The 25,794-nt window shown below is 40.1% G+C and overlaps 1 protein-coding gene across 5 annotated transcripts in view; it reads left to right on the forward strand.

The window, feature by feature from the left end:
* Pls3 (plastin 3) overlaps nt 1-25,794 on the forward strand; it is an 87,343-nt gene that overhangs the window by 51,602 nt on the left and 9,947 nt on the right. For all 5 annotated transcript variants that reach the window (XM_052171231.1, XM_052171233.1, XM_052171230.1 and 2 more), the window contains 7 exons: nt 8,785-8,948; nt 18,588-18,717; nt 19,016-19,148; nt 21,641-21,722; nt 22,513-22,678; nt 23,783-23,925; nt 25,058-25,153. In XM_052171231.1, the coding sequence (XP_052027191.1) occupies nt 8,785-8,948; nt 18,588-18,717; nt 19,016-19,148; nt 21,641-21,722; nt 22,513-22,678; nt 23,783-23,925; nt 25,058-25,153 (914 nt within the window). The remainder of the gene's footprint in view (nt 1-8,784; nt 8,949-18,587; nt 18,718-19,015; nt 19,149-21,640; nt 21,723-22,512; nt 22,679-23,782; nt 23,926-25,057; nt 25,154-25,794) is intronic.

The following is a 25,794-nucleotide window of genomic DNA, read 5'->3' on the forward strand; positions in this document are numbered from 1 at the left end:
CCTAAACCAGAGGGAGTGAAGTTAGAGCATAATGGTTTGTTATTTAAATCAGAATTACTCTGAAACTGATTCTAAAATCCTATTATTAATAAAACATTTAAAAGGAAAGCTATCTCTGTTCCCTTTTCATTCATTCATTCATTCATTCATTCATTTTTGAGACAGTCTCTTTTAGAGCAGGTTGGCCTCCAGATTCATTCCAAATAGCTCATAATGACTTCAAACTCTCAGTCCCCTTTCTCCACCTCCATAGTGCTGAGATTAAAGACATTACCACCTGTCTTAGTGTTTTCATTGCTGTGGAGAGACACCTCGAACTCAGCAACTCTTATAAAAACAAACCTTGAATTGTCAGGGCTCATAGTTCACAGGTTTGGTCCATTATTGTCATGGCAGGATGGATGGCATGCAGACAGACATAGTGCTGGAGATGTAGTTGAGAAATCTACATCTTGATCTACAGGCACCAGAAGGAGACTGTGTACCATGCTGAGCATAGCTTGAGCATACAAGACCTCGAAGCCTGCCTTCCAGCAAGGCCACACCTACTCCAATAGACCACACCCCTTAATAGTGCCACTCCTTATAGGCCAAGTATTCAAGCACATGAGTCTAGGGGAGCCAAACCTATTCAAACCACCAGGCCGTTGTGCATGCTAAACAAACTCTCCGCCAACTGAGCTACATCCCTATGTATGATCTTAATGTCTATAACAGCATTTACAGTAATAGAAACAGCATACCCTGAAGAGAATAATGACCCCCTAGCTACAGTGGCTATTCATATCCTATCATAAGGCTAGACAGAAAAGGTTAAATTGTTCTGAATCATCATTTTATCTGTGTATATTTTACAAAGCCGTATATTAACTTGCTGCACATATGATGCACTGGGAGAATGGAAGTCCATAGGTATATATTCAACTGATGAAAAATAGGAAATAAGTCCTTGGTCATAAGAAGTGGTGTTATTTTTTATTAATAATTTCTATTTCATCAATATCCCTTTAGACCTGTTCTTACTATAATTGTTTTAGAAACGTCTTTTGTTTACATTCATCTTTCAGTGTTAGGAAGGGCGTGGTTTGTTTCTTTATGTGTTTGAGTAGGGCCCATGGCATACTAATGCTACATTGCTTCATCACTATGCCTAGCCTCCTGAAGGAAGGCCTTGACCTCTTGGATTGCCTCTTAGAAATATTTATGGTCACTGTTTCTTTTAAATTAACATTAAATGAGATGTGACTTACTTTGATGGGACTTGGAGTACTTTTTATGAGTTTGCAACATAATTGCTTTGATAAGATATAATGATAGAGAATTGATTAATCATTGCCATGGTGAGGACAGGGTTAAAATATACATAGTAAAGAGGGATCAATTAGAACAGTGGTTCTTAACCTTCCTAATGCTGTGACCATTTATACAGTTCCTCATGTCCACTCCAACCATAAAATTATTTCACTGCTACTTCATTAATTTAATTTTGCTACTGTTATGAGTCATAATGTAAATATATGATATGCATGATACCTGATATGCGCCCCCAGTGAAAGGGTTGTTGGACATCCCCCCAGGGGTCACAACCCACAGGTTGAGAACCTTTGGATTAGAGTTTTTACTGAAAAAATTCAGAACAGCAACACAAACAAAAGCCCATCGCTGTATGAATCTTTGCATTGCATAGGCAAGAAGTGGGACTGTAAGAAACCCATACCAGGCACAGGTTTCCCTAAACAACCCCTTACAACCTGTCAATCAAAATTCAGGAGGCCAGTATTTCTGCCTGTTCTGATTAATACTCTTTTTATTGTTTCCCCTCTAAATGCCTAGTGCAGTGTTGCCACTTGTTAGGTTCTTGATAAATATTTAATTACTTGCATATCAAGGAAATACAGTCTTTTGATGAACTCGGCTTTTACCAGTATCAATTTCACACTCAAAGGGTCTTTGCTGTGAAGAATCAATTATTAAAGAGTATTTTTGCCCATTACACTGAAACACATAAAAGCAGGCGTGGGGTGTCTGTGTGGGAGAGTGTGTCTGTGTGGGTGGGGTACTATGTGTGGGAAGTGCTTGTGCAGAGTCTATCTTTCAGAATCTCTTTGAAAAGCTCACCCGATTCTTTGGATATTCCTACAAACCTCTTTGGAGTTTTTCCATGGTGTTGGATACAGAACCCTCAGGCGGCCCTCAAAGGTGTTGTGGAACTAATTTGTTAATTTAAGGATCCCTTATTCATGAAACAAAGATCTAGAATTAATTTTCTGATGATGATGATGATGGTTTCATACTTTGTATGGTAAGGGAGGGCAGAGACGACTACTTTGTCTCACTTCATTTGTGACAAAATATGGAAATCGTTTTCCTCATCTATTAGCAATAATAGCCTTGATTATCTGCTTAGAAATTCAGCAAAATCACAGTGGGCAGAGAAAATCTCTGTAATCACGACTAATCACAGGTTTTGTTCAATCAATTAATAGTGCTTTGAAACTCTCTTTACCAGCAATAAATTGAGTATTAGGATTTAAAGTTCTTTCACTAGCTTCTTGCACCTGTTCTAATCATATGCAATTATTTTAATTATACCAACAACTGTCTCAGGATTTCCCTCTGGGTGAGTGGAATCCATAGTGCTACCCTTCCCCCAACACAAAACGTTTCTGTTTTAATGTAAATGCCGATATCCTGCATGGATTTTTTTTTTTTTTGTAAAGAGAATAAAGCTAGGTGTATTAGAGCCTGCCAGGAATCCTTGCAGTCTATAATCTTTGCACTAGGGTGGCTACAGGAAGATCTCAACAATGCAGGGCTAGCCAAGGCTAGATAGGGAAAGCCTGACTATATTTTTCAAGCCAGAAGTGATGGCACACACCTCTAGTCCCACTATTAGGCACATATCCGAGAGTTCAAGGCCGGCATGGTCTAGACTCTGTTTCAAAAAAACATAACCTAGATTGATAGATGATAGGTAGGTAGGTAGATGGATGGATGGATGGATGGATGGATGGATGGATGGATGGATAGATAGATAGATAGATAGATAGATAGACAGATAGAGTTTTCCCCCTTTGGGTGGTGGCCTAGCACTGGGAAGGCAGGTGAACCTCTGCTTGAGGCTAGCCTGGTCTACCTAAGGCGTCTCAGGACACACAGGGGTACACACAGAGAAACCCTGCCTCAAAAAAAGTGTGTGTGTGTAATTTTGTTTTCATTTTATTTATTCATTTACAAAGTGAATGTTTACCAGATACAAGATGTCTTTTACATTCTAAGACTTTAATTTTGTATTGTTACTTCCACCAAATAATGAATTTTGGGTGAATTAAAATACTCTCAGTTTGACTTTTGTCCTGCAACTACTTTCTTAAAAACAGAACTTTGGAGAGCTGGAAAGGTGACTCAGGGTTTATGGCTATTCTTGCAAGGGATCTGGGTTCAATTCTCAGAACCCACATAGGAGGCTCACAACCTTCTAGAACTCCCAAGGCCAGATCAAACACCCTCTTCTGAACTCTGTGGAGAGCTGCAATCACATGTGTACATGCCCCCCAACAGACACACACATAATTACAACAAAGATATAATCTATAAAAAATAGTAATAAATTACGACTTTTTTCTCCCCCAAAGCATGATCTAGTAAACTTTTGTAAACATGAAAGTCAGTATTTTTGAAACACAAGAATACTGGGGTTGCTTAAGTAGCCAGGAATAGTATGGGTGCATTCCTTTGAGGTTCCCACCAAATGAAGCCAAGGCATTTTGGTTGTGGTGATTTTAGCTGTGCCATATTTCTCTCAGTCCAGAAAATGGAACTGTTTCCAATTACTTGATATTCTCTGGTATATAGAAACCACATCACAATGCCACAAAAAAATGGCAGTTTAGTCCAGTCTACTTTCAGTGTTAAATAAAACTACAACACTGCACATTTGTTTAATTATATCTTAAAATAGAAAACTATAAGAGCTACGAGGCTAGTGGAAGTGTTTGGTTAGTATATAGATGGAACTGGGCATTCCTACAAACACACACATACATACACACACGGGTGGGCACATATGTGTGTGTATGCGTGTGTGTATTTCTAGACCCAAACCAACACAAATGAATGAACATGCAGATTAATGAATAAAGCTGGGCATGTTCATGTTGATATCTGCCAGAAATTGAAAAATTTAGACGTAGAGACAAGAAGAAGAGGAATTCAAGGCTAACCTTAGCTACTTAACAAGTACAAGACTTTCGGCTCTGTCTCATAACACTAAATAAGTAAATAAATACTGTATCTCAACTGAAAAATAAATTAACTAGTGCTCTTTCACAGTGGTGTGTGGTTCATTTTCTACACAATATTAGAAATGGATCTTTGGGGATAGCCGGAAGGCCATGTACTGACACTGGAAATTTGTATGAGGACCTGGGTGAGAAGTGAGGATCGCACACATCTGGGTATTTGTGGATGTCAGTATGTTTAGAAAGAAGAGAGTAGCAGCAGGGAGGAAACTATAGGCGAAGTGCTGGAAACACACAGGAAAAGATTATAACCTTTCTGAATACCCAGTCCTGGCCCTCTAGACTGGTCCAGTGTTCAAATCTAGGTGAACTCCACTCCTGAATCTGCAATATAGAGGAGTATTTATTAAGCTCTAGACTACACTTTACTGGGACTCATTAAATATCCACTTTTGTTTGTTGAACTAAGCTACCTCAAGAAGTAGAAGCTGAGCCACAGGGTTAGATACACATTTGAAGATTTTTTAGTAGCAGCCTTTCCTTGGCTTTTCCCCCCAAAGACAGGGCTTCTCTGGGTAGCTGTGACCATCCTGGAACTTGCTCTGTAGATCAGACTGGCCAGAACTCAGAGATTGGCCTGCCACTGCATGCTGAGTGCTGGGTTTAAAGGTGCCCAGAAACACTATCCAGCTAAGTTTTCACACTTTAATACCTAATGAATTCTTGGCTTTCCTACTTAGATCTTAGGGTGTAATATGTAAAATCTATGTTCCCATAAAAAAACTTTTGGCCAGTTGTGTTACAAAAAATATTTTTGGATTTATTAATTTTGTGTGTTTTTCCTGCATGTGTGTCTGTGTGCCACATATGTGTCTGGTACCTTCAGAGGTCAGAAAGGGATGTTAAATTCCTTGGAACAAAAGTTCTAAACGGTTGCAAGCTACTAGATGGGTGCTGGGAAGTAAGACTGAATTCTTTCTCTGCAAGAGCAACAAGTACTCTTAAATACTGAACCATCTCTCCAGGCCCTGGTCAAGTCTTTAAATCAGTGATTTTGTGAATTTTTATAGGCATTCATGTGTTTGTATAAATCCATTATTACACACTTAACTTTATCAAAATTTTATTGAAAAAGTTTTTAGAATAAATTGGTTAAGTGAAACTGAACTTTGCAAATCCCATCCTTTTCAAATTATTGTATGCCTCCACTGGATTTCTTTTAATTGTAGGGAACACAGTCCACAATGGGTTAATGTAGACCCCATATATGTATTACATATGAGGGCACAGAGTTGCAACCTCTTTTCTAGAAAAACACCATATTTAGACAGATTCACGAAGAGTTAAAGCAACACACACACACACACACTCCCTGAGGGTCAAAGGAAATCCACATTTTTCTTATTGTCAGATTTATAACCCAAAGTAGCACCTTAAAAGAGGCTTTTGAAGGGATGGGTTACACTGCATACCACCTAAGCAAGGCAGTGTAAAACAGCAGCCAAAATCAAAACCACTTGAATTCTGGCTCAGCCTTCTCCAGACAAGGACTTAAAATAGCTTAAATAACAGGATGCAAGGGGAGGGAAAACATTTCCTTTTAAGGATATGCATTCTTGGTGTGATTCAAACTTCTGCAGGAACATGGCAGGAACATAAGTTTATTTACTTTGAGGTTACTTAGGGGAGGGTGTTGAAGGAGGTAACTGGCATTTAAAATAATACTTGGTAAAAAGAGAATAATAAGATTTCCTTTAAAACAAAACGCAGATGTGACTCTACATGTGTCATCTGAAACACAGAGAGACACAGATGGAGAGTGAATTCCTTGTAACCAACAGTTGGTTTGTTTTTTATGAATTCAGCAGCCAGAGTGAAAGATGATTCTGTCTAGTACACTCTTGAGTGCCTCCTAGTGATTTTTTCAAGTCTATTGTTTTTTCAGTGTTTGTTTTTAAATAAACTTGGTATATTTGTTACATGTTAGATCATTAGTTTTGTGCAAGCACTTGGTTTGGCACCTAGGTAGCCTTCCTTGTTCCCCTGTGGCATGCTAGTGTACCCATAATAATCATGTTTTCAGAACTACAATGCTCGAAGAAGCATCATGACTATTGTGGATAATATAAGCTGTATGTAAATCATTTATAATTTTAATCAGTCAATAGAGAATGTGATGGCATAAGAGACGAGTCTCCCAAATACAAAGACTCTTCCGCCTCATACCAGTGTATAGTTGGGAGCAGTGAATGAGCCAGAAATGGGTTGCAGAATGTTGGCAGCTTTAATGAGAAAATAAAGAGCTACCATCGTGCCTGCTGATTGCGATTTTAGTTTCCAGTTAAAACTGCTTTCGATTTGGGTCTGTATCTTAGATGCTCATATTATTGAAATGTTATGTTCATATCCAATTCAGAATGGCAAAAGTTCACCATCAAACACGGTCTTAGCTTTCAGTGAATAATGTTAATGGTAGGATGGATTCTGCTGAAACTAGCATGTGCTGCCTCACACTTTCCAGCATGTTAGATCGCTGTCACTGATTCTGAAATGGACTATGTTTTATTTCTGCTTTTTTAAACTGGAGATTGGAACTAAAATCAGCATAAAATGCTTTGAAAATAATTACACACTGTTTTGTGCCTTGTAAGGACTTTACCAGCTGGGAGGTTTTGTAAACTTAATTGTTAGCTGCTGCCATTCCTCTGGCTCTCCCTGCCTCCTTAAAGACATTGAAATTGTTCTCTTCCAGTCCTGGCCTAAGAAAGGCTCCTTGTGATTTGCTAATACTAGCACCAAAATACCACAATGTAAATAATCATATCTGTTGAGAAAATATAAGAAGGTATCCAAGTAGAGCTTATAAAAGAAAGGCGATGCAGTGATACACACTTTCTCTCCCTCACCCAACTCCTCCCCCCCCCTTTTTTTATGACTTGGTTTCTCTGTATAACCTCTGGCCAACCTGGAACGAACACTCTGTAGACCAGACGGGCCTCAACCACAGAGATCTAACTGCCTCTGTCTCCTGAGTTTTGGAGCTAAAGGTGTGTACCATTGCCTGACTAGATGATACACATTCTTTTTTTCTTTCTTTCTTTTTTGTTTTTTTGTTTGTTTGTTTGGTTGGTTGGTTTGGTAGTTTTCGAGACAGGGTTTCTCTGTGTAGTGAGACCAGGCTAGCCTTGAACTCAGAGATCCGCCTACCTCTGCTTCCCAAGTGCTGGGATTAAAGGCCTGCACCACCACTGCCTGGCGATGATACACATTCTAAACACTAAAAATGTTTAGGATAAATATCCTCAAGAGTTCAAAAGTTGTACAAAAATTGAAAACTATTGGATAAAGTAAGACCCAAGGGTTCTAACTGATTATTTATTTTCTTCTTTTATTTGGGTCCAGCTTAGTGTCTCTGACAGAGGGCTGTGGTCACTTAGAAAACCAAATTACAGATCAGATGGTTGCTGGGTGGGGACAGGATTAGAACAAAGGGAGTGAGATTAAATGTTATTTGAGAGTTATTTCCGTCATGTTTTGGTTTCCTGACGACCTGACAGTTTGTCTTTTTTGGGTGCTGTTTCTGAATTTTTTGGTCTTCACTGCTTAGTTTTGTTTTGAAAATGCTCATCTAGGAATAGAGCATCTTCCTCCAGCTAATGTCTGAGAATTCGTTTGCACGGTATTTTAGAGCATTTGACTCTAGAGCCTGGGCTCCAGTAATAGAGCTTGTACTTAGCATGCAGAAAGCCCTGGTGCTGGGACTAAAGGTGTGCACCACCTATCCCTGCCTTGGCAGAACTTTTAAGTAAATTCCCTAATCAAAACATTTCCATCACGGTCATCTTGGGTCATTTGCTTATTTGTAGATTATTTCTTCCTTTACATTTTAATATACCTAAGCTGCAGTAGCCTATACATAAGAAAATCATTTATAGAATGAATCATTTTTAATGTCTGCGTTTTATTTCATTATTCTCTTGAATTCTATATTTGTGTTAGATTAACAAGTGTTTACATTAACGCAAAAAAACTGGCCCTCAAGGCTGTGTTACTCCAGGTCAGAAGTGATTTGAGATAAAAATCCATGCAAAATCATAAAACCAGTTTTACAAAAAGAAAAGCATATACATAGAAATCCCACATCCTACATCCTGCAGAGAGGTAGTAGAAACTAGGTTACACCATGACAAAGTTTGTTAGTGTATAAAGTATTGTTTCTAAGACTCCTCTTGTTTCTATGATTTAATAATAGCTCTATAAACTAGAATGTATAGTATCTTATAATCAGGGATGCTGTTTTTAAATAAAGCTTTATAAACATTTTTAAAAATACAAGATACATAATATAAACAAAATACTACCCACTCAGTTAAAATACACATTCCTCTTCCACACATCCTTAGATTCCAAAGGATTAAAACAGATTGTAATTAGGCCAGCATGTAAAGTGATGATATTCTTACAAATTTATTTCTAATCTTTTTTCTGTTTTATCTTTTTGTTTGTTTCTTTGGCTTTTTATTTTTCCTTCCTTTTCACAAAGATCTCAACAGCAATGGATTCATTTGTGACTATGAACTTCATGAGCTTTTCAAAGAAGCTAATATGCCATTGCCCGGATATAAAGTGAGAGAAATTATTCAAAAACTCATGCTGGATGGTGACAGAAATAAAGATGGGAAGATAAGCTTTAATGAATTTGTTTATGTAAGTATGTCAAAAATCTGTGATTATTAAAAGTCATTGTTGTTCCATTGTATAATGGGAAGTATAAAATATGAATACCATTGTATTGAATGGTTAAATATATCATACTCTGGTACCTTGTAACATTTTTGTTATTCTGATTACTAAATTTAAGTTCTTCGGCTATTAGAATATTTAACAAAATATCTTTAAAAAAAGGTACATTGAGCAAAACAAGCTAAATAACAGCTTTGAGGAATTCTTTCTCTCCTCATATAGAATATCATGCTACTCAAGTTTACTGATATCATATGACTCAGTCTTAGAGGTTTCCTGAGCTGAAGTTTTTGATTAAAAGATGTTATCTCCCCCTTGTAACAGTGATATTTAAACATCACATTTTCCCCAGGGTGATCATATTGATAATTAAAAGCTAGAAGAAAATCTTTTCAGTCTATCCGGAGAGGCATTTACAATTTTGTTTTCTTGTCTAGTGTCATCAAATATTCTTCAAGGTTTGTGGCTGATTTCATAACACTTCTTCTCCTCTGTAAGCATTTAGTTCAGTTCCTGTAGCATGTGTGTCAGGCATGTGGTTCTTCATCAATACATAACTATCTTAGCTGCTTGGATTATAGCCAAGATTGTAGTGAATTATAAATTTTCAGTCTAGATTTGTTAAGAAATTATTGCATGATGACGTTTTAAATTGCTGTTGCTTCTTCTCTCACTTAAGAACACCCTTACGGGGTTGCAAAGATAGCTTAACATTTAAGAGTACTAGCTGATCCTCCACAGTACCTAGGTTCAATTCAAATGGAGGGTTGTGATTCTAGTTGCACAGGAAATGAATGGCACCCACTTCTGGCTTCCCTGAGCACTGCACATGAGTGGAGTACAGCCTATAAACCAGGGTACTGGTGGCGTATGCCTTTAATCCCAGAATTTAGGAGACAGAGACAAGTAGATATCTATGTATTCAAGGCCAGCGTGGCCTACAGAGCTAATTCTAGGACGGCAAAAGCTGTACAGTGAAGCCCTGTCTCACAGGGGAAAAAAAAATAATCAAAAAGAATGCCCTAAAGGCAGACATGGTGGTATATACCTTTCATCAAGGCAGAGCAGCCATTACTGCAAAGAGAGACCCTGCCTCAGATAAGACACATGCATGTTTGGGGTTTTGTTTTTGTGTTGGGATTTGTTTAGTTTATCTTGTTTTTTGACAGTCTGACTTTAAAGTCATGGTCAGCCTGCCTCAGCCTTCAGAGAGCCGAGGGTGAAAGGCATGTACAATGTTATATTCAGCCTACTTTAAGATTTTATGGATGTTATTATTTATTGATTACCTTGGTTTTTAAGATGACCAGACTGGCTTCCAGTTTATGATTTCTTCCTGCTTCAGCATCCCCAGTGCTGGGATTGCAGGAGCATGATATACTGCCTGACTATTTGTGATTATTTTAAGCCTGAATTTGAATCGATCTTGCCACGCATTGTTTTCAATATATTGCAAACTAAGAATTCGTGTTTCATATTTGTCACCAAGTTCCCAGCATGCCTGTCCTCCTTTTCCATACTCCATCTTGGCACCAGCATATCTGCTATTATGGCATATGCTCTCTTCAGTTACCATGACTCATTATGACAACTGAAATTCAGATATGTTCCCTCTGAGTAGAACTAATGCAAAGAACACACCATATGGTCACGAAACAAATAGACTACATAAGGCTAGAGAGATGGCACTGTGGGCCAAGAGCAGACTGCTCTTCCAGAGGACCTAAGTTCAACTACCAACACCCACATGGCAGCTCACAATGGGCTGTAACGACAGAATCTACATTCTCATGCAGCAGACATACATGCAGGCAAAACACCAAATATATATGTATATGTGTGTGTATATATGTATGTATATGTTTATGCATATGTATATGTATATGATTTCTTAAAACCAAGTAGACCTTTCAGATGTGGGGGATGAGTTGTCATTACTGAAAATTACAGATGTGTGCCATTATTATACACACACAATTCTTGCCATTTTCCTTGTGAAAAACTGACTTTCTCCCATCATTTTGTCTCTAGTTATGGCCAAAGCATTTGCTTTGAATTCTGTGTTCAATAGTAAGTTACAAATGATTTGTGGTGTCAGCATTTGCATGTCTCTGTATGTACTCTGCATGTGTCACTGTAAATTTCACGCAGGTCAGAGCAGTCGTGAACTGTGGTTAGGTGCTTTTCATGTAACTTATAGCTGACAATTTGTTAACGACTAGAAAGAAGCAGCGTGAGTCATTATAATCTGCAGTCTAACTGATAATGTTGAGGACAACATTATAAACTTGTCTACAAAGAAAATATTCATGAGAAAACTTTAAATTTTGTATTTTTTTAAAGACTGCCATTTGCACACATCATTTAGTGGTTTTTGTAAGGTAATGTTGACTTAGTATGGACTTTAAAGTAGAGACACAATAATTTGGGCAAACTGTATGATTTTTCTATAATAAAAGAGTAAGGAGGGGCTGAAGAGTTGATACAATGGTTAAGATCACTAGTTATTCTACAGGTCCTAAGTTCATTTCTCAGCACCCATATGGTGACTCAGAACCATCCATTGGGATCTGATACCCTCTTCTGTCATGCAGATATACAGGAAGACAGCAGTCAAATCCATAAATAAATAAAACAAACAAAAGAAGGATATATATATATATATACATATATATATATATATATTAGAAAATTAAGGAGGACATTTAAAGTCAAAGTACTATTTAGAAGAATTTCCACTCTCGTGTTTGAGACAGCATCTGTCTCTGTAGTCCTGGCTGTCCTGGAACTGACTGTGTTGACCAGGCTGTCCTCCAACTCACAGAAGTAGCCCTGCCTCTGCCTCATGTGCTGCAATTAAAAATGTGATCACTGTGCCTTGCTTCAACATGAAACAGGCATGTATGGAAAAGGAAAGTGAGTTGACCAGCATTGTCTAGCGGGTAATAAGCCTTTTCTAGTTGGTCCTCTGCTAATCAAGACACTAGAGAAATGGCTCAGCAGCATGGGCTGCACCTCCAGAAGTCCCAGCCTTGATTCCCAGCACCCAAACAATCTGTGACTCCCGTTCTAGGATGTCCATTGCCCTCTTCTGGTCTCCAAGGACATCCCTATGATATTAAAGTGATCCACATAAAAATATACTAATACTGTGGCCATGACTGTTAGAAGAAAGAGGGATGTCGGGCAGTGGTGGTACATGCCTTTAATCCCAGCAGTTGGGAGGCAGAGGCAGGCAGATTTCTGAGTTCGAGGCCAGCCTGGTCTACAGAGTTGAGTTCCAGGACAGCCAGGGCTACACGGAGAAACCCTGTCTCAAAAAAACAAAAACAAAAAAAAAAAGAAGGAGGAGGAGGAGGAGGAAGAAGGAGAAGAAGAAGAAGAAGAAGAAGAAGAAGAAGAAGAAGAAGAAGAAGAAGAAGAAGAAGAAGAAGAAGAAGAAGAAGAAGAAGAAGAAGAAGAAGAAAGAAGAAGAAGAAAGGGGGACATTGAAATGGCTGTCCACTCTCATGTGCTTTGCTGCTGATTAAACACTTTTTGCAAGTTCTCAAAGAAAATTGAACCATGGCTGAACTACACAAGAACCAGAGACTGCAACTCTTGCTGGCTATTAGCATAAGGAAAGAAAAAGAAGCATGTTCTCACATGCTTGGTTTGGTGGTTTGTTTTTTGTTTTGTTTTGTTTTTTTGTTTTTTGTTTTTTGGAGTTTTTTGTGAATTGGAGTTTAAAACACTATTCAGTATAAACTAAGCTACAAAGAAGATTGTTTCTATTCATTTTCAAGTATAGATGAAGGGCAGAAGAAGCTCCAAATATGGTAAAAAAAAAAAAACAAAACAAAACAAAACAAAACAAAAAAAACTCCAAAGCCAGGGCTTTAATTAATAATTGCTTTTGTTTTGAGTATCTCAACCTGAAGTTACTAGCCTTACTTATTTATGTTTAGTTTTTTGAAGCAGCTTTCCTCTGTGTAAGAACTCAGGCTCCCCTGGAATTCTCTCTGTAGATCAGGCTGGCCTCACATTCACAGAGATCTGCTTGCCTCTGCCTCCCAAGTGCTAGGATGAAAGGCATCTGCTGTCATGCTGTGCTACTGGGCTTTTTAAATGTTGACCTTTTTTTTCTATTTTGACTTTTCTTGTGCTATGTCTAAAACATTAGGGGTCTTGCATATGCTAAATAAATGCTCTACCACTGAACCATATACACAGAACACTGGGGTTTATACTTACAAAGTAACACAATTCTTTTCTTTGATTGTGAAAGGCCGGTGGGGCAATATATTTTTAAACGGAGGTGATTACATTAATTTCTTGTTTTCACAATGATAAACTTGCTTTTACATAGTGGTAATAGGTCTAACTTTTTGCTAATAAAATCAGCCCACATGCCAGGCGGTGGTGGCGCACGCCTGTAATCCCAGCACTCTGGGAGGCAGAGGCAGGAGGATTTCTGAGTTCGAGGCCAGCCTGGTCTACAGAGTGAGTTTCAGGACAGCCAGGGCTACACAGAGAAACCCTGTCTCAAAAAAAACAAAATCCAAAAAAAAAAAAAAAGAAAAGAAAAGAAAAAAGAAAAAGAAAAAAATCAATCCACAGGATTAATCTTTTCAAAATAGCTAAGTACTTAGAAGAACAATGATAGGCACAGAGTAAATGTTCCATAGCTCCTAGTGGTTTAAATAATTATTGCTATTTTTGTTGATTGATTCCTTTGAGACAGGGTCTCATCAAGTTACCTAGGCTGGACAAACCTCAATGATGCAATGAATTGTCTTGCTCTCAGCTTGTGGCTACTGTAGACCCTTGGCCCCTTACCTCTCTCTCTCTCTCTCTCTCTCTCTCTCTCTCTCTCTCTCTCTCTCTCTCTGATTTTCTCCTATTTAAAATAAATGCACCCATGCTCTTTTCCAAGTTGAGGCCAGCAACAATTTCCATAAGAAGGAAAAATTCAAACCGGCTATGTTGGAAGCAAGCCTCATACTGGAAGCAGTCGATATTTTCTGCAAATTCTTTCTGAAATCTTTCCTTCTGAAGTCATATGCCTCTGCACTGCTCGGTGTTGGCTGCTTAGCCTGGGCAGGACTCACTTTGGGGTCAAAAGATCTTAAGTGCCTGCTGAAGCTTTTGAGAGAAAGTCATCGAGGCTTAGGAAAGGAAGAGCCACAGATGCCACCAAAGAAACTAAAAAAGATGCATACAATGAGAGTGGCTATTGCCTTCAGAGCTTAGGGCACAAGGAAATTGTCTCCAGATGATAAAAACAACTTTGTCCTCGAGGAGGGAAAACAGCATAACACAGAGCACTCATTAGGATCACAACTGAGCCTTAAAAAAAATCCACTGGGTAACCTAGCACAGCCTTGTGCTGGCTCTGGTTTCCGAGATGCCTATTAAGCCAAAGCCTCTACTCCAAAGGTTTTGTCATCCAATCCAGTAATGTCTTCCCTGAGTAGAAAGAAAAATACAGACTTTCATAGAATGAACCAATCTGATGTATCAATTTTCTTTTTCTTAAGAGTGTTAAATTTATTAACTTGCTTTATAACCGAATATCAACCCTTCCTTTCTTCCCAGTACCCCGCAGACAAGTTCTTCCCCATTTCAACTTCCCTGAAGCCCCTCTCTGTATTAAATACCACCCCCACATGCTCTCCCCACCACGCACCCACCTCTCCACCCTCCACCTCCTCCCCCACATATAAAGTCGCTGTAGGACTGAGAGCATCCTCTCCCACTGAGACCAGACAAGGCTATCATTTTAGGGGTGCAGGACCCAAAGATAGACAGGCAGCTCATGGCTGACCTCATGGACAGCCAGCCTCTGTTTCAGCTGTTGGGGGAACCCTAGAAAGACCAAGCGCCTCATCTGCTACATACTTACAGAGGAGCCTAGGTCTAGCCTGTGCTTGCTCTTTGGTTGGTGATTCAGACTCTGGGACCCTCCAAGTTAGTTGCCTCTGGTGGATGAATTTTCAATGCTCTCTCTCTCTCTCTCTCTCTCTCTCTCTCTCTCTCTGTCTGTCTGTCTGTCTGTCTGTCTCTCTCTCTCTCTCTCTCTCTCTCTCTCTCTCTCTCTCTCTCTCAAGGAAAATAGTTATAATGAGATCTGGTGCCCTCTTCTGGCATGTATGCATACATGCAGGCAGAACACTACATAATGAATCTTGTTTTCAAAAAGGATAGAAAAAAGTTTTAAACTAAGAGAAAGGATAAAATGTTATGGAACAAAATTTTAAGGTTGGCTGAAATGTGTTTAGAAACGTTTCAAAGGCAGAATTGGGAATATAACTCAGTGGTAAACATGGACTCTGTGCACAGAAAAAGGCACTTAACACATTTAATTAGATTTTCCACATCATTCTCAAGCACTGTTTTCCATATTTATGAAAGAGGTATGATATTTACCACAAATATATTTTCATGGCATTCTGCTCTGCATATATATGTATACATATATATGTATGTGTATATGTGTGTGTATAGACATACACATATAGTGAATTTACCATTCAGCTAGACTCATGATCGTTGAAACAACTTAATTTGTTAGAAGAGTGTGATGCATAAGTAAATGCCCACAGAACAAGAACACCAGCTCTTCCCATGTTCCTCTGAAGCAGCTCTAACAGGTTTGGGCTGGTCAGTGGTGACTGCAATGCTTGGTATGAGGAAGTGCACACCTGTCCAACTCCACGATTTTTTTCTTTTCTTCCTTCCTTCCTTCCTTCCTTCCTTCCTTCCTTCCTTCCTTCCTTCCTTCCTTCCTTCTTTCCTTTCTTTCTTTTTAACAAAATGGAGTGGAGTTCACAATTACAAAGATTAACTTTTTACTGAGGAGATACTCTTTTTTTTTCTCTTCTCCATTTTGTCTTATTTGAGCCAGGATCTCTATCTGTAAATCAAGCAGACTTTGAATTCCTGGCAATCCTCCTGCTTTAATCTCCTGAGTGCAGGGATTATGAATGTGAGCCACCATGCCCTATTTTTTTTTTGTTTGTTTCATTTTTGTTTTTGAGACCGACTCATTATAGCTATAGCTTAAAATTTCAACTTTTGAGGACACACCATTAAAACTAGAGGAAGCAGCTGTACGTGGTGGCACACACATTTAGGCCCAGTACTCACAAAGCAGACAGGCGATCTCTGAGTTCCAGGCTAGCCTGGCCTACAGAATGAATTCCAGAATAGTGACAGGTACACAAAGAAACCTCATTTCAAAAACTAACATACACATACACACCTGCAAAAAACAAACAAACAAAAAAAAAAACTAGAGGGAACTTGATTTTTAAAAGCTAATTGCACAGTATTTTCCCAAACAAAAAAAGTTTCTGGAGCCAAAGTTGGGATTTGAGAATGGTAATGGCATACTATGACTGCAATAATCAATAACAATGTCCATTACAGAAAGTCCCCCTTTTCCTGTGTTGGGTTGCACATATATAATCCCAGCTCTTGGGAAGGGGGAAGGCAGAGGCAGTTACATATAACAAACCAACAGCAAAAAAAGTCCCTTTCTCTTAGTAGATTAATTACAAAAGGGCTTTGCTTGGAGCTTGCTTGGTATTGCATGGGCTAGACTGTTCCAGTCTGCACTCACTACTCTACTTTGTGAACTTCAACTAAAGGTGACCTCCTCTACTGGGAGGAGAATGACACTGTCTATGAGTCAGCAGCACTAAAATCCTATGACATGGCTTATGTTCTGTTCAGCAATTCTTTTGTTTATGGTTCCACTTAAAGGGAGGTTCTAAAGACGTTTAGCAAAAGTTTTGTGACCCTGAAGGATGGTTCAGTGGGTAAAACATTTGCTTAGCAAGCCTGCTGACCTGAGTTTGATTGCCAGAGTGCATATGAAGGTGGAAGAAGAGAAACAGCTTCCTCAGAACTGTTCTCTGACCCCCCCCCATGTGTGAGCCCCTCCGATAACAATAGTACATTCAATTTCTCGTAAAAGAATGCTTAGCAAATTGCCAGACTTATTCCTAGTTGGCAGTGATAAATCGAAGCATGCATATTATAAATGGGGGGTGGGGTGGGGTGGACATTTTGGAAGGAGACAAATTTGGGAATCTCAGAAGTATAGAGACAAATTTCAAGGATGCTCATTCATTCACATTATTTAAACCAGTTTATAAAGCTTACATTCTTCTACCCTGTTTAACTTGTGGTTCTGGAGAGATGGCTCAGTGGTTAACGGCACTGTCTGTTCTTCCAAAGGACCCGGGGTTCAATTCCCACACACCCATATGGCAGCTTACAACCATCTGTAGCTCCAGTTGTAAGGAGATCTGGCACCTTCACAGACATGCATGCAGACAAAACACCAATGCACATGAATCTTTTCTAAAAAGCGAAAATTTATTTTAAAATGTTAACACATTATCTAAGTTCTGCAGTGGGAAGAGGAGCTGAACTCAAATGCCCAAATAGGACAATCATTAAAGCGCACTTTATCGGTGTGCTTCCTCTTCTGTCTCCTTCTTCACATAGCTGAGGTTAAAACCCTGGCGCTTGCGTGGACAAGGCAAGAGCTCTGCCCCTGCTCTGCCTTCACAGCTCTTAATTTCACTTTGTTTGTTGTTTGTTTTTTGAGACAGCGTTTCTCTGTGTAACAGCCCTGGCTGTCCTTAGAACTCACTGTAGGCCAGGCTGACCTAGAATTCAGAGATCAGCCTGGCTCTGTCTCCAGAGATTAAAGATTGTGCACCCCTTCTGCCTAGTCCAATTTCACATTTTTAATTTTTTGACTTTTAAACAAGGTCTCACTGTGTTCTCCAAGGTGGCCATAGACTTGCAATCCTGCTTCAAGCTCTTCTTTGTAGTCATTACTCCCCATCCCCTCCTTCTTGTGGTAAAACTTTTCTATGTAACCCTAGCAACCAGGAACCTATGTAGGCCCAACTGGGCCCAAACTTGTATGGATCCTGCTGCCTCTGTCTCTCCTGGGTTCTATGATTACAAATGTGCCCGCCTGTGCCACTGTGTAGCAAATGCATCCTGGCTTGGTTGTCTACATTCTTTCTTACTTTTTAGACTAGTTTTTTGGGTCTGCCACATTAGAGCAGCAGACTGCAGTATTAACAATACTGCCTATTTCATACTTACTCTCCTTGAGAATCATCAATGCTGTCAGGATAATACTTTTGTCCTTTATTACTCTGTTGCTTTTTATTGAGTGACCTCTTAGCTACCACATTATACCACAAAATAGAATTTTGGTCGAGTCATAAATTTGTCTGTAGGTAAGAATTGTGGTTAAAGAAGGGGCTATCCGTCATCCTCTTCTCTCTAAGAAAAGAGCAGAGCTATGCTTCACCATGGGAAATGAATCGTCTGTGCCTTTGATCTCCACTTTTTTTTAACTTAAAAGTGCATTCAATGCATGCAGCACTGAATATGTTTGGCGAGTGTGTGAAACTGTCGCTTCCTCTTTAGTAACAGTGCTGTAGTGTTGCAAAAACCCAAGCCAGTTTTTCTCTTAACACTCACTGCCTGTGGAGAACACTATAGGTGATGGACAGGTAAAACGGGGTTCCATGTGCTTGTTCGTGCGCCCGATTGAAAATTGTGAGTCAACAACCTTGTTTTAATTGATAGATTTTCCAAGAGGTAAAGAGCAGTGACATTGCAAAAACCTTCCGCAAAGCCATCAACAGGAAAGAAGGGATTTGTGCTCTGGGAGGAACTTCGGAGCTGTCCAGTGAAGGGACACAGCATTCGTACTCAGGTAATCACACGACATGGGTGTACCTGGGTTAGTACAGTTCACTCAGCAGGCGCATGCTGTATATTATGTAACTTCCCTAAAGATCGGTTAACCTGTTCTTTTGTTTCTACTTACTAACGTATTAGTTAATCCCTACTGGCCACTGTGTTGCTTCTGCGTCACTGAGTATTCAAAGAGGATGACCACTCATTTGTAAGCATTCTCTCTCAGCAGCACTATGCAGCAAGCATAGGGTTTGGGAACCAAATGATTGACAGAAAGCATGAACTGATTTCTTGCTTACTTCATATAATTTTAGAGGAAGAAAAATATGCATTTGTTAACTGGATAAACAAAGCTTTGGAAAATGATCCCGATTGCAGACACGTCATACCCATGAACCCAAATACTGATGACCTGTTCAAAGCAGTTGGGGATGGAATTGTACTCTGGTAAGAGACTAGTTTGGTTTTGTATCAAGATTTCCAAAGATAATCTCTACAGAATAAAGGTATTAGTAATGAATTTGGTTATTTGACTGTTTGATGACAAGAAGGGGTTGGGGGGGGGCAATTGCCCAGGTTTTATCTTTTTCATTTAATATCTCCATCTATGTGTGAAAGTAAAGGTCAGTCACAGAGTGGGGACCTTGTTTATAGGGTAGAACTTTTGGCTTCCAATTTATCTTTATCACTGAGAAAGCAGAACATTACAATTTCTTTTGAAACATAAGTATGTCAGTATCTGTTTATTCTCAAGTACCTTGGCTTCCAATGGGAAAAAAAGAAGCTAACCTTCAGTTCTGACTCTCCAGTGTTCTATATCTGAAAACTGCTTTTGTCACCTTAGGTGCCTTAGAGCCAGTACTGTCTTGGCAGAAGTGGTGTAAGATTATCAACACTGTCCATTGCTGCTCCTGTTCTTAGAGATGGTTTTGCTACACTCAGAGATGAAAATATGCCCCATGAGAAAGTTCTGGGTTCCTTTGCAAGCCTTCCCACTCAGTAGCTGTGTGAATGGGGTCAGACCCTTTTACATTTCCGTTTCCAATGTGGTCTTCATAGTATCATGCAGTTTGGGCATCCCTAAGGAAAAAATCCAAACTCTGAAACTTTAGTTTTATTTTTGTTCGTGCTTTTATTAGCATATAGTAATTACACATGATAATGTGTTACCTTGTGACCTTTTCATATACATACATACATGTGTGTCTATATATGTGAGGGATTTTGAACATATTCCTATGGACATTCCTGTCTGGTCCCTCTCCCTTTCCTACTTGATCTCCATCTTCTTCCGATCTCACCCCCTTCTACTTTCATATTTATTTTTGGCATTGACACAGTGAGTGTCACCAGGCATACTTCCAGAAGCAAGGTTAGAAGCTGGTTACAGGACCATCTGAAACTTTTCAGATTCTGATAAGGACACCACAAGTGGAATATCCGTAGCTGACCTCGGTTGACAGATCCATTCGGAGAACAGATGCCCCCAAATACTGCACAAGACTGCTGCTGGGCAAAAGTCATGCCCTTAATGGCAAAAGGCATGACCAACATATTCATAGCCTTGGTTTCCAAACTCAGCAGTCCACTGTGCATGGTGGCATATGCCTATCATCCCAGCACTCACGAAATGGGGCCAGACAAATATCTGTGAGTTCAAGGCCACCCTCGGGAGGGAGGGAAGGAGGGAGGGAGGAACAGAAAAAGAAAAGAAAGAAGGAAAAAAACAACAAAAAAGCAAACCTGCCAGGCAGCTATGGCACACACCTTTAATTCCAGCACTTGGGGGTCAGAGGCAGGCAGATCTCTCTAAGTTTAAGGCCTGCCTTGTCCATCGGTCAACTTTGAGGACAGCTCTAGCTACACATAGAAACCCTGTCTCAAAACAAAACAAAATAAAACAAACAAACAAAACCCTCACAGCCTTAGCATCAAAAAAATCCCAAAAAGCAAAACTGAGATTCAGATTGTATGTATGTGTGACTGTACATATGCATGTCTTTGTGTGTGTCCATACATATGTGTATATGGAATATGAATAAAGATTTGTTTTCAGACCTGGGCACCCCAATATGTCACCATATTTTGTCTAATCTGCACTTTGGACATATATGGTTTTTATGGTCAACATGATAAATGTCATCTATGGCATTTTGTATATTTTTATTATGTGTGTGGCTTCATGGGTTTATGTTAACACATTCTGCAGGTACCTGTGAAGGCCAAATGAGTGCATAGAATCCCCTGAAACTGGATTTAACAAGCAGTTGTGAGCTGGGAGCTAGGAACCAAACATGTGTCCTCTACAAGAGCAGCAAATTCTCTTAGCCCCTGGGCCATGTCTTTAGCCTCAGATTGACTGCATTTTTATATTGCATGAAAGATAGTTTATTGATTTTATAAAGATTTATTTATTATATATAAGTACACTGTAGGTGTCTTCAGACACTTTTTCTTCTCTCTCTGACCACGCTCACTCCCCCCCAAAGATTTATTATTATATGTAAGCACACTGTCTCTGCCTTCAGATACACCAGAAGAGGGCACCAGATCTCATTATAGATGGTTGTGAGCCACCATGTAGTTACTGGGATTTGAACTCAGGACCTCTGGAAGAGCAGTCAGTGCTCTTAACTGCTGAGCCATCTCTCCAGCCCGGAAGATAGTTTATAATAAGATTTAACATTCATGAAGATTTATTCAAGCCTTGTTGTTAGAGACAGTCTCACGCTAGTTCAAATGGCCTTGGCCTCCTGATTCTTTTCCACCATGCTCTGGTGCTGAGAATATAGATTCCTCTGTGTCCTAGTTAAGTGGTGCTGGGGATTGAACCCATGACCTCACACATGCTAGGTAAGCACTCTACAAACTGAGCTACATCTCCGAACTTTGCGGACTCTTTAAAAAGTAACCAACTTTTGTTTGTTTGTTCATTTCAGCAAAATGATCAACCTTTCAGTTCCTGATACAATTGATGAGAGAGCAATCAATAAGAAGAAGCTGACACCCTTCATCATCCAGGTGTGTGGACGTCTCTCCTCGCTCTTCCATGAACTATGATGTGAACCAGAGGCCATAGATTGTGTGTTCTGTTCGCTGGCCTGTAATCCTCAGAGCAGCTTTGAGTGTGGAGTGACCATTGATGTTTTATACAATGAGCTGGGACTCAGGCTTGTAGGGGCTTGCTGGAAGTTCACACTGGCACTGAGGTGTTGCTCCATATCAAACTCAAAGCCCTGTATTCCTTTCATTGCCTGTTGAGTTAAGAGAGCACCCAGATGAACAAAATGATTTAAGCTCTTTCTTAGCTAGTGTACTTAAGGGACAGAGCATTTCTTTTTTATTTCTGCTGAAGGAGTGAGTGGATTAGTACAGCAAAATCCCATCAGGCAGGCGTGTCTTTGAGATGTTCAGATTGGTTATTTCTAGAACCTGAATGGATGCCCTATGCTGCTGGACTCCAATCCAGGCAATTTTAGAAAAATAACACCATTTACATGGACATGTTTAATTTGGTTACTTGACTTTTTACTTTAGAATTGGCATAGTTCAAAAGCAACCAGATAAAAAAGAAAAGGTCCACTTCCTGTAGAGTTCTGCAAAATGAATACTAGTGAGGCTGAGAATTGCTGTTGCTTTGCTTCTTAATGCTGAACTCTGCAATTTGTTTTCTGAATATGTGGGTGGATGAAATTAATACCTCATATTAATTTCTCAACTTAGTAGTATTTTCACGGAAGGCTGAGCTGAAGTGGACTGGGTGTGGGGGAGAATAAAAGGTCAAGAAGTACATAATTTGGCTGTCTTGCAGGAAAACCTGAACTTGGCACTGAACTCTGCTTCTGCCATTGGATGTCATGTTGTGAACATTGGTGCCGAGGATCTGCGGGCTGGAAAACCTCATCTGGTTTTGGGCCTGCTCTGGCAGATTATTAAGATTGGCTTGTTTGCTGACATTGAATTAAGCAGGAATGAAGGTAATAGAATACAGTTGTTCTTTTGAAAGACGTATATTGTTGATTTTTACTTGTTCTTCATAAAAATTGTCATGTTTGCGCTTTACTGAGTTAAGCAGGTGGTACCTAGAATGAATCCAAAGCTGTTCAGGAAAACAACCAAACACCTCTGTAATTTATCTGTAACTAACATGGCAGTTCATGTGTGATTTTACTATAAAGACAGGACACCACAGAGAGGTTGATATTGGGTGCCTTCCAATGTCTCTCTCCACGATTGTGTGTGCTTGTGTGTGTGTGTGTGTGTGTGTGTGGTTATGTACATGAACTGTCAGATTTTTAATCCAGCTATCCAAGGTGGCCAGTGAGCCCCTGGGATCCTTCTGTGTCCACCTCCCCAACACTTGGATTACAGATGAACACCACTCCACCCAGGTTTTTACGAGTACTGGGATCCAAACACTGGTCTTCATACATACACAGCAAGCAATTTACCAAGCTCTTCTCTCCAGCCCCAGGCTTACTTTTGAGACATGGTCTATCATTAAATCATGAGCTCACCAATGTGGCTAGACTACTGGGCAGCAAAACCCCAAGACTGGCGCACAGTCCACCCCACCCCACTTCACCCCTGCTTCCACTTCTGCAGCTCTAAAGAGTACAGACGTGTGCTCCCACACCTGGCTTTTCACGTGGGTGCTGGCAATTGAACCTGGGTCCTGGTGGTTTCACAGCAAGCCCTTTACCAACTGAGCCATGTCTTTAGCCCAGAGTTTGAGGACCTAGAAACTAGGTCTCTATTACCAAAGTATCAAAAGACTAAAATGACGTATGATGCTGCATGCCTTTAATCCTAGCATTTGGGAGGTTGAGGCAGGGAGATTGGAGCAAAATGGGCTGGTTTCAAAGTAAGAAAGAGTGTGTGTGTGTGTGTGTGTGTGTGTGTGTGTGTGTGTGTGTTTGTGTGTGTGTGTGAGAGAGAGAGAGAGAGAGAGAGAGACAGACAGACAGACACACAGGCAGGCAGGCAGGCAGACAGACAAAAAGACAGACAGAGAGAACACTCAAGTGCTTGGTATGGCTACTCTCACATGACATACTGACTGAGGCATTTCTGTCTACAAGCACTGGCAGCTTTGCTTCGAGATGGCGAGACTCTGGAGGAGCTTATGAAACTGTCTCCAGAAGAGCTTCTGCTGAGATGGGCCAACTTCCATCTGGAAAACTCAGGCTGGCAGAAGATCAATAACTTCAGTGCTGACATCAAGGTAACTTCAGAAAGCCAGAGCATTTGTGGAGATACGATGGCTTCAGAGATTTTCTCCCATCTTTCCAGAGACAAAAATTACAGGATATCACCAGTCCCTGTTGTATCTCATGCTTTGAGATAAGCTCTTGCTCACGTGTGCTATGTAGTTAAAGATACTCACATTTTGTGGAGCCTTCAGGATTAAGTCCAGGGTTTCCCCCATTCCCAGCAACCACAGTTCTTTTTTTCAGAGACAGGGTTTCTCTGTGTAGCCCTGGCTGTCCTGGAACTCACTCTGTAGACCAGGCTAGCCTCGAACTCAGAAATCCACCTGCCTCTGCCTCCCAGGTGCTGGGATTAAAGGCGTGCACCACCACTGCCCGGCAGAAGCACGCTTCTGAGGCCATTTTGATTTATACAGATATGATTTGACTCTGTAGCCCAGGGTGGCTTTGAGCTCACTGTGTCATCCAGGCTGGCTTCAAAACTGCAGTCTTCCTGCCTCTGCCTAACAACCATGTACAGGCGTGCCCCAAAATGCCTAGTCAGTGGAAATCTTTTATTGTGAAGCCTGCTTTGAATATTTTTGAACTGCAAAGACTTCTTGAATGTGGTGATCATGTAAAGCCTTATCCTCAGTCCCCATCACTGTGGGCGAAGGGGAAGAAATGAGCTAGTTTCACTAAGTGTATTCTGATCTTAGAAGGTTAAATGCTGTTTTGTATGTGTTTCCCATTTAAGCTTCTCTGTTTCAATGTTTGATTAAACATAACTGACATGTCAGATGTAGTCTCCATAGGTTGCTACTCCCCATGCTTTGCAATGCCATAATGTGTTCATTTTCTCTTTCCCTATGCTTCCTGGATTCTGCTCTTCTATTTCATGCTTGCTTATCTGTCAAGCTTATTGACTTCAGTAATTCAGTGAAGGTACAGAAACTCTTAATAGCTTTATTGGGTTGATGGTATCAATACATTGTAAAGTCATAACAATCAAGTTCAAAGAAACAAAAGAAAGATCTCTCAAATAAGAAAGCAGAGAAGAATGTCTTATCACTCAAGCTGATCCAAAGATCCCCATCACCAAGGGACAAGAAGATGCAGCTACTCTTTGCAAGTGTGGTCACACTGGTATGTTCAATTCTCTTGTAGGATTCCAAAGCCTATTTCCATCTGCTCAATCAAATTGCACCAAAAGGACAGAAGGAAGGGGAACCACGGATAGACATTAACATGTCTGGTTTTAATGTGAGTATAGGTGCCTTCTTTTTTTTTTTTTTTTTTTTGGATTTGTTTTTTTTCAAGACAGGGTTTCTCTGTGTAGCCCTGTCTGTCCTGGAACTCACACTGTAGACCAGGCTGGCCTTGAACTCAGAAATCTGCCTGTCTCTGCCTCCCAAGTGCTGGGATTAAAGGCGTGAGCCACCACCGCCTGGCAAGGTGCCTTTTCAAATTCCACTCTTTTACCATTGTTTGTTTCTTCTTGCCCCCCCCCCACTCTAGTTTGTTGACACAAACTCTTGCTACATACCTCTATAACAGGCTTTATAAAGCACGCTTGTGTTAGACTCATAGACATCCACATGCCTCTGCTTTCTCTGTATTGGGTCTAAAGATAATGTCCTGCCATACGCAAATAATTTTACATAAATTCTATCAATTTCAATATCACTTCATGTAATGGAGTGAACACTTTTTTTTTAATTTTTTTATTCGATATAATTTATTTACATTTCAAATGATTTCCCCTTTTCTAGCCCCCCCCCCACTCCCCGAAAGTCCCGTAAGCCCCCTTCTCTTCCCCTGCCCTCCCACCCATCCCTTCCCACTTCCCCGTTCTGGTTTTGCCAAATACTGTTTCACTGAGTCTTTCCAGAACCAGGGGCCAC

Source organism: Apodemus sylvaticus, chromosome X (assembly GCF_947179515.1).
Source record: "Apodemus sylvaticus chromosome X, mApoSyl1.1, whole genome shotgun sequence".
In the NCBI taxonomy this organism is placed as follows: domain Eukaryota; kingdom Metazoa; phylum Chordata; class Mammalia; order Rodentia; family Muridae; genus Apodemus; species Apodemus sylvaticus.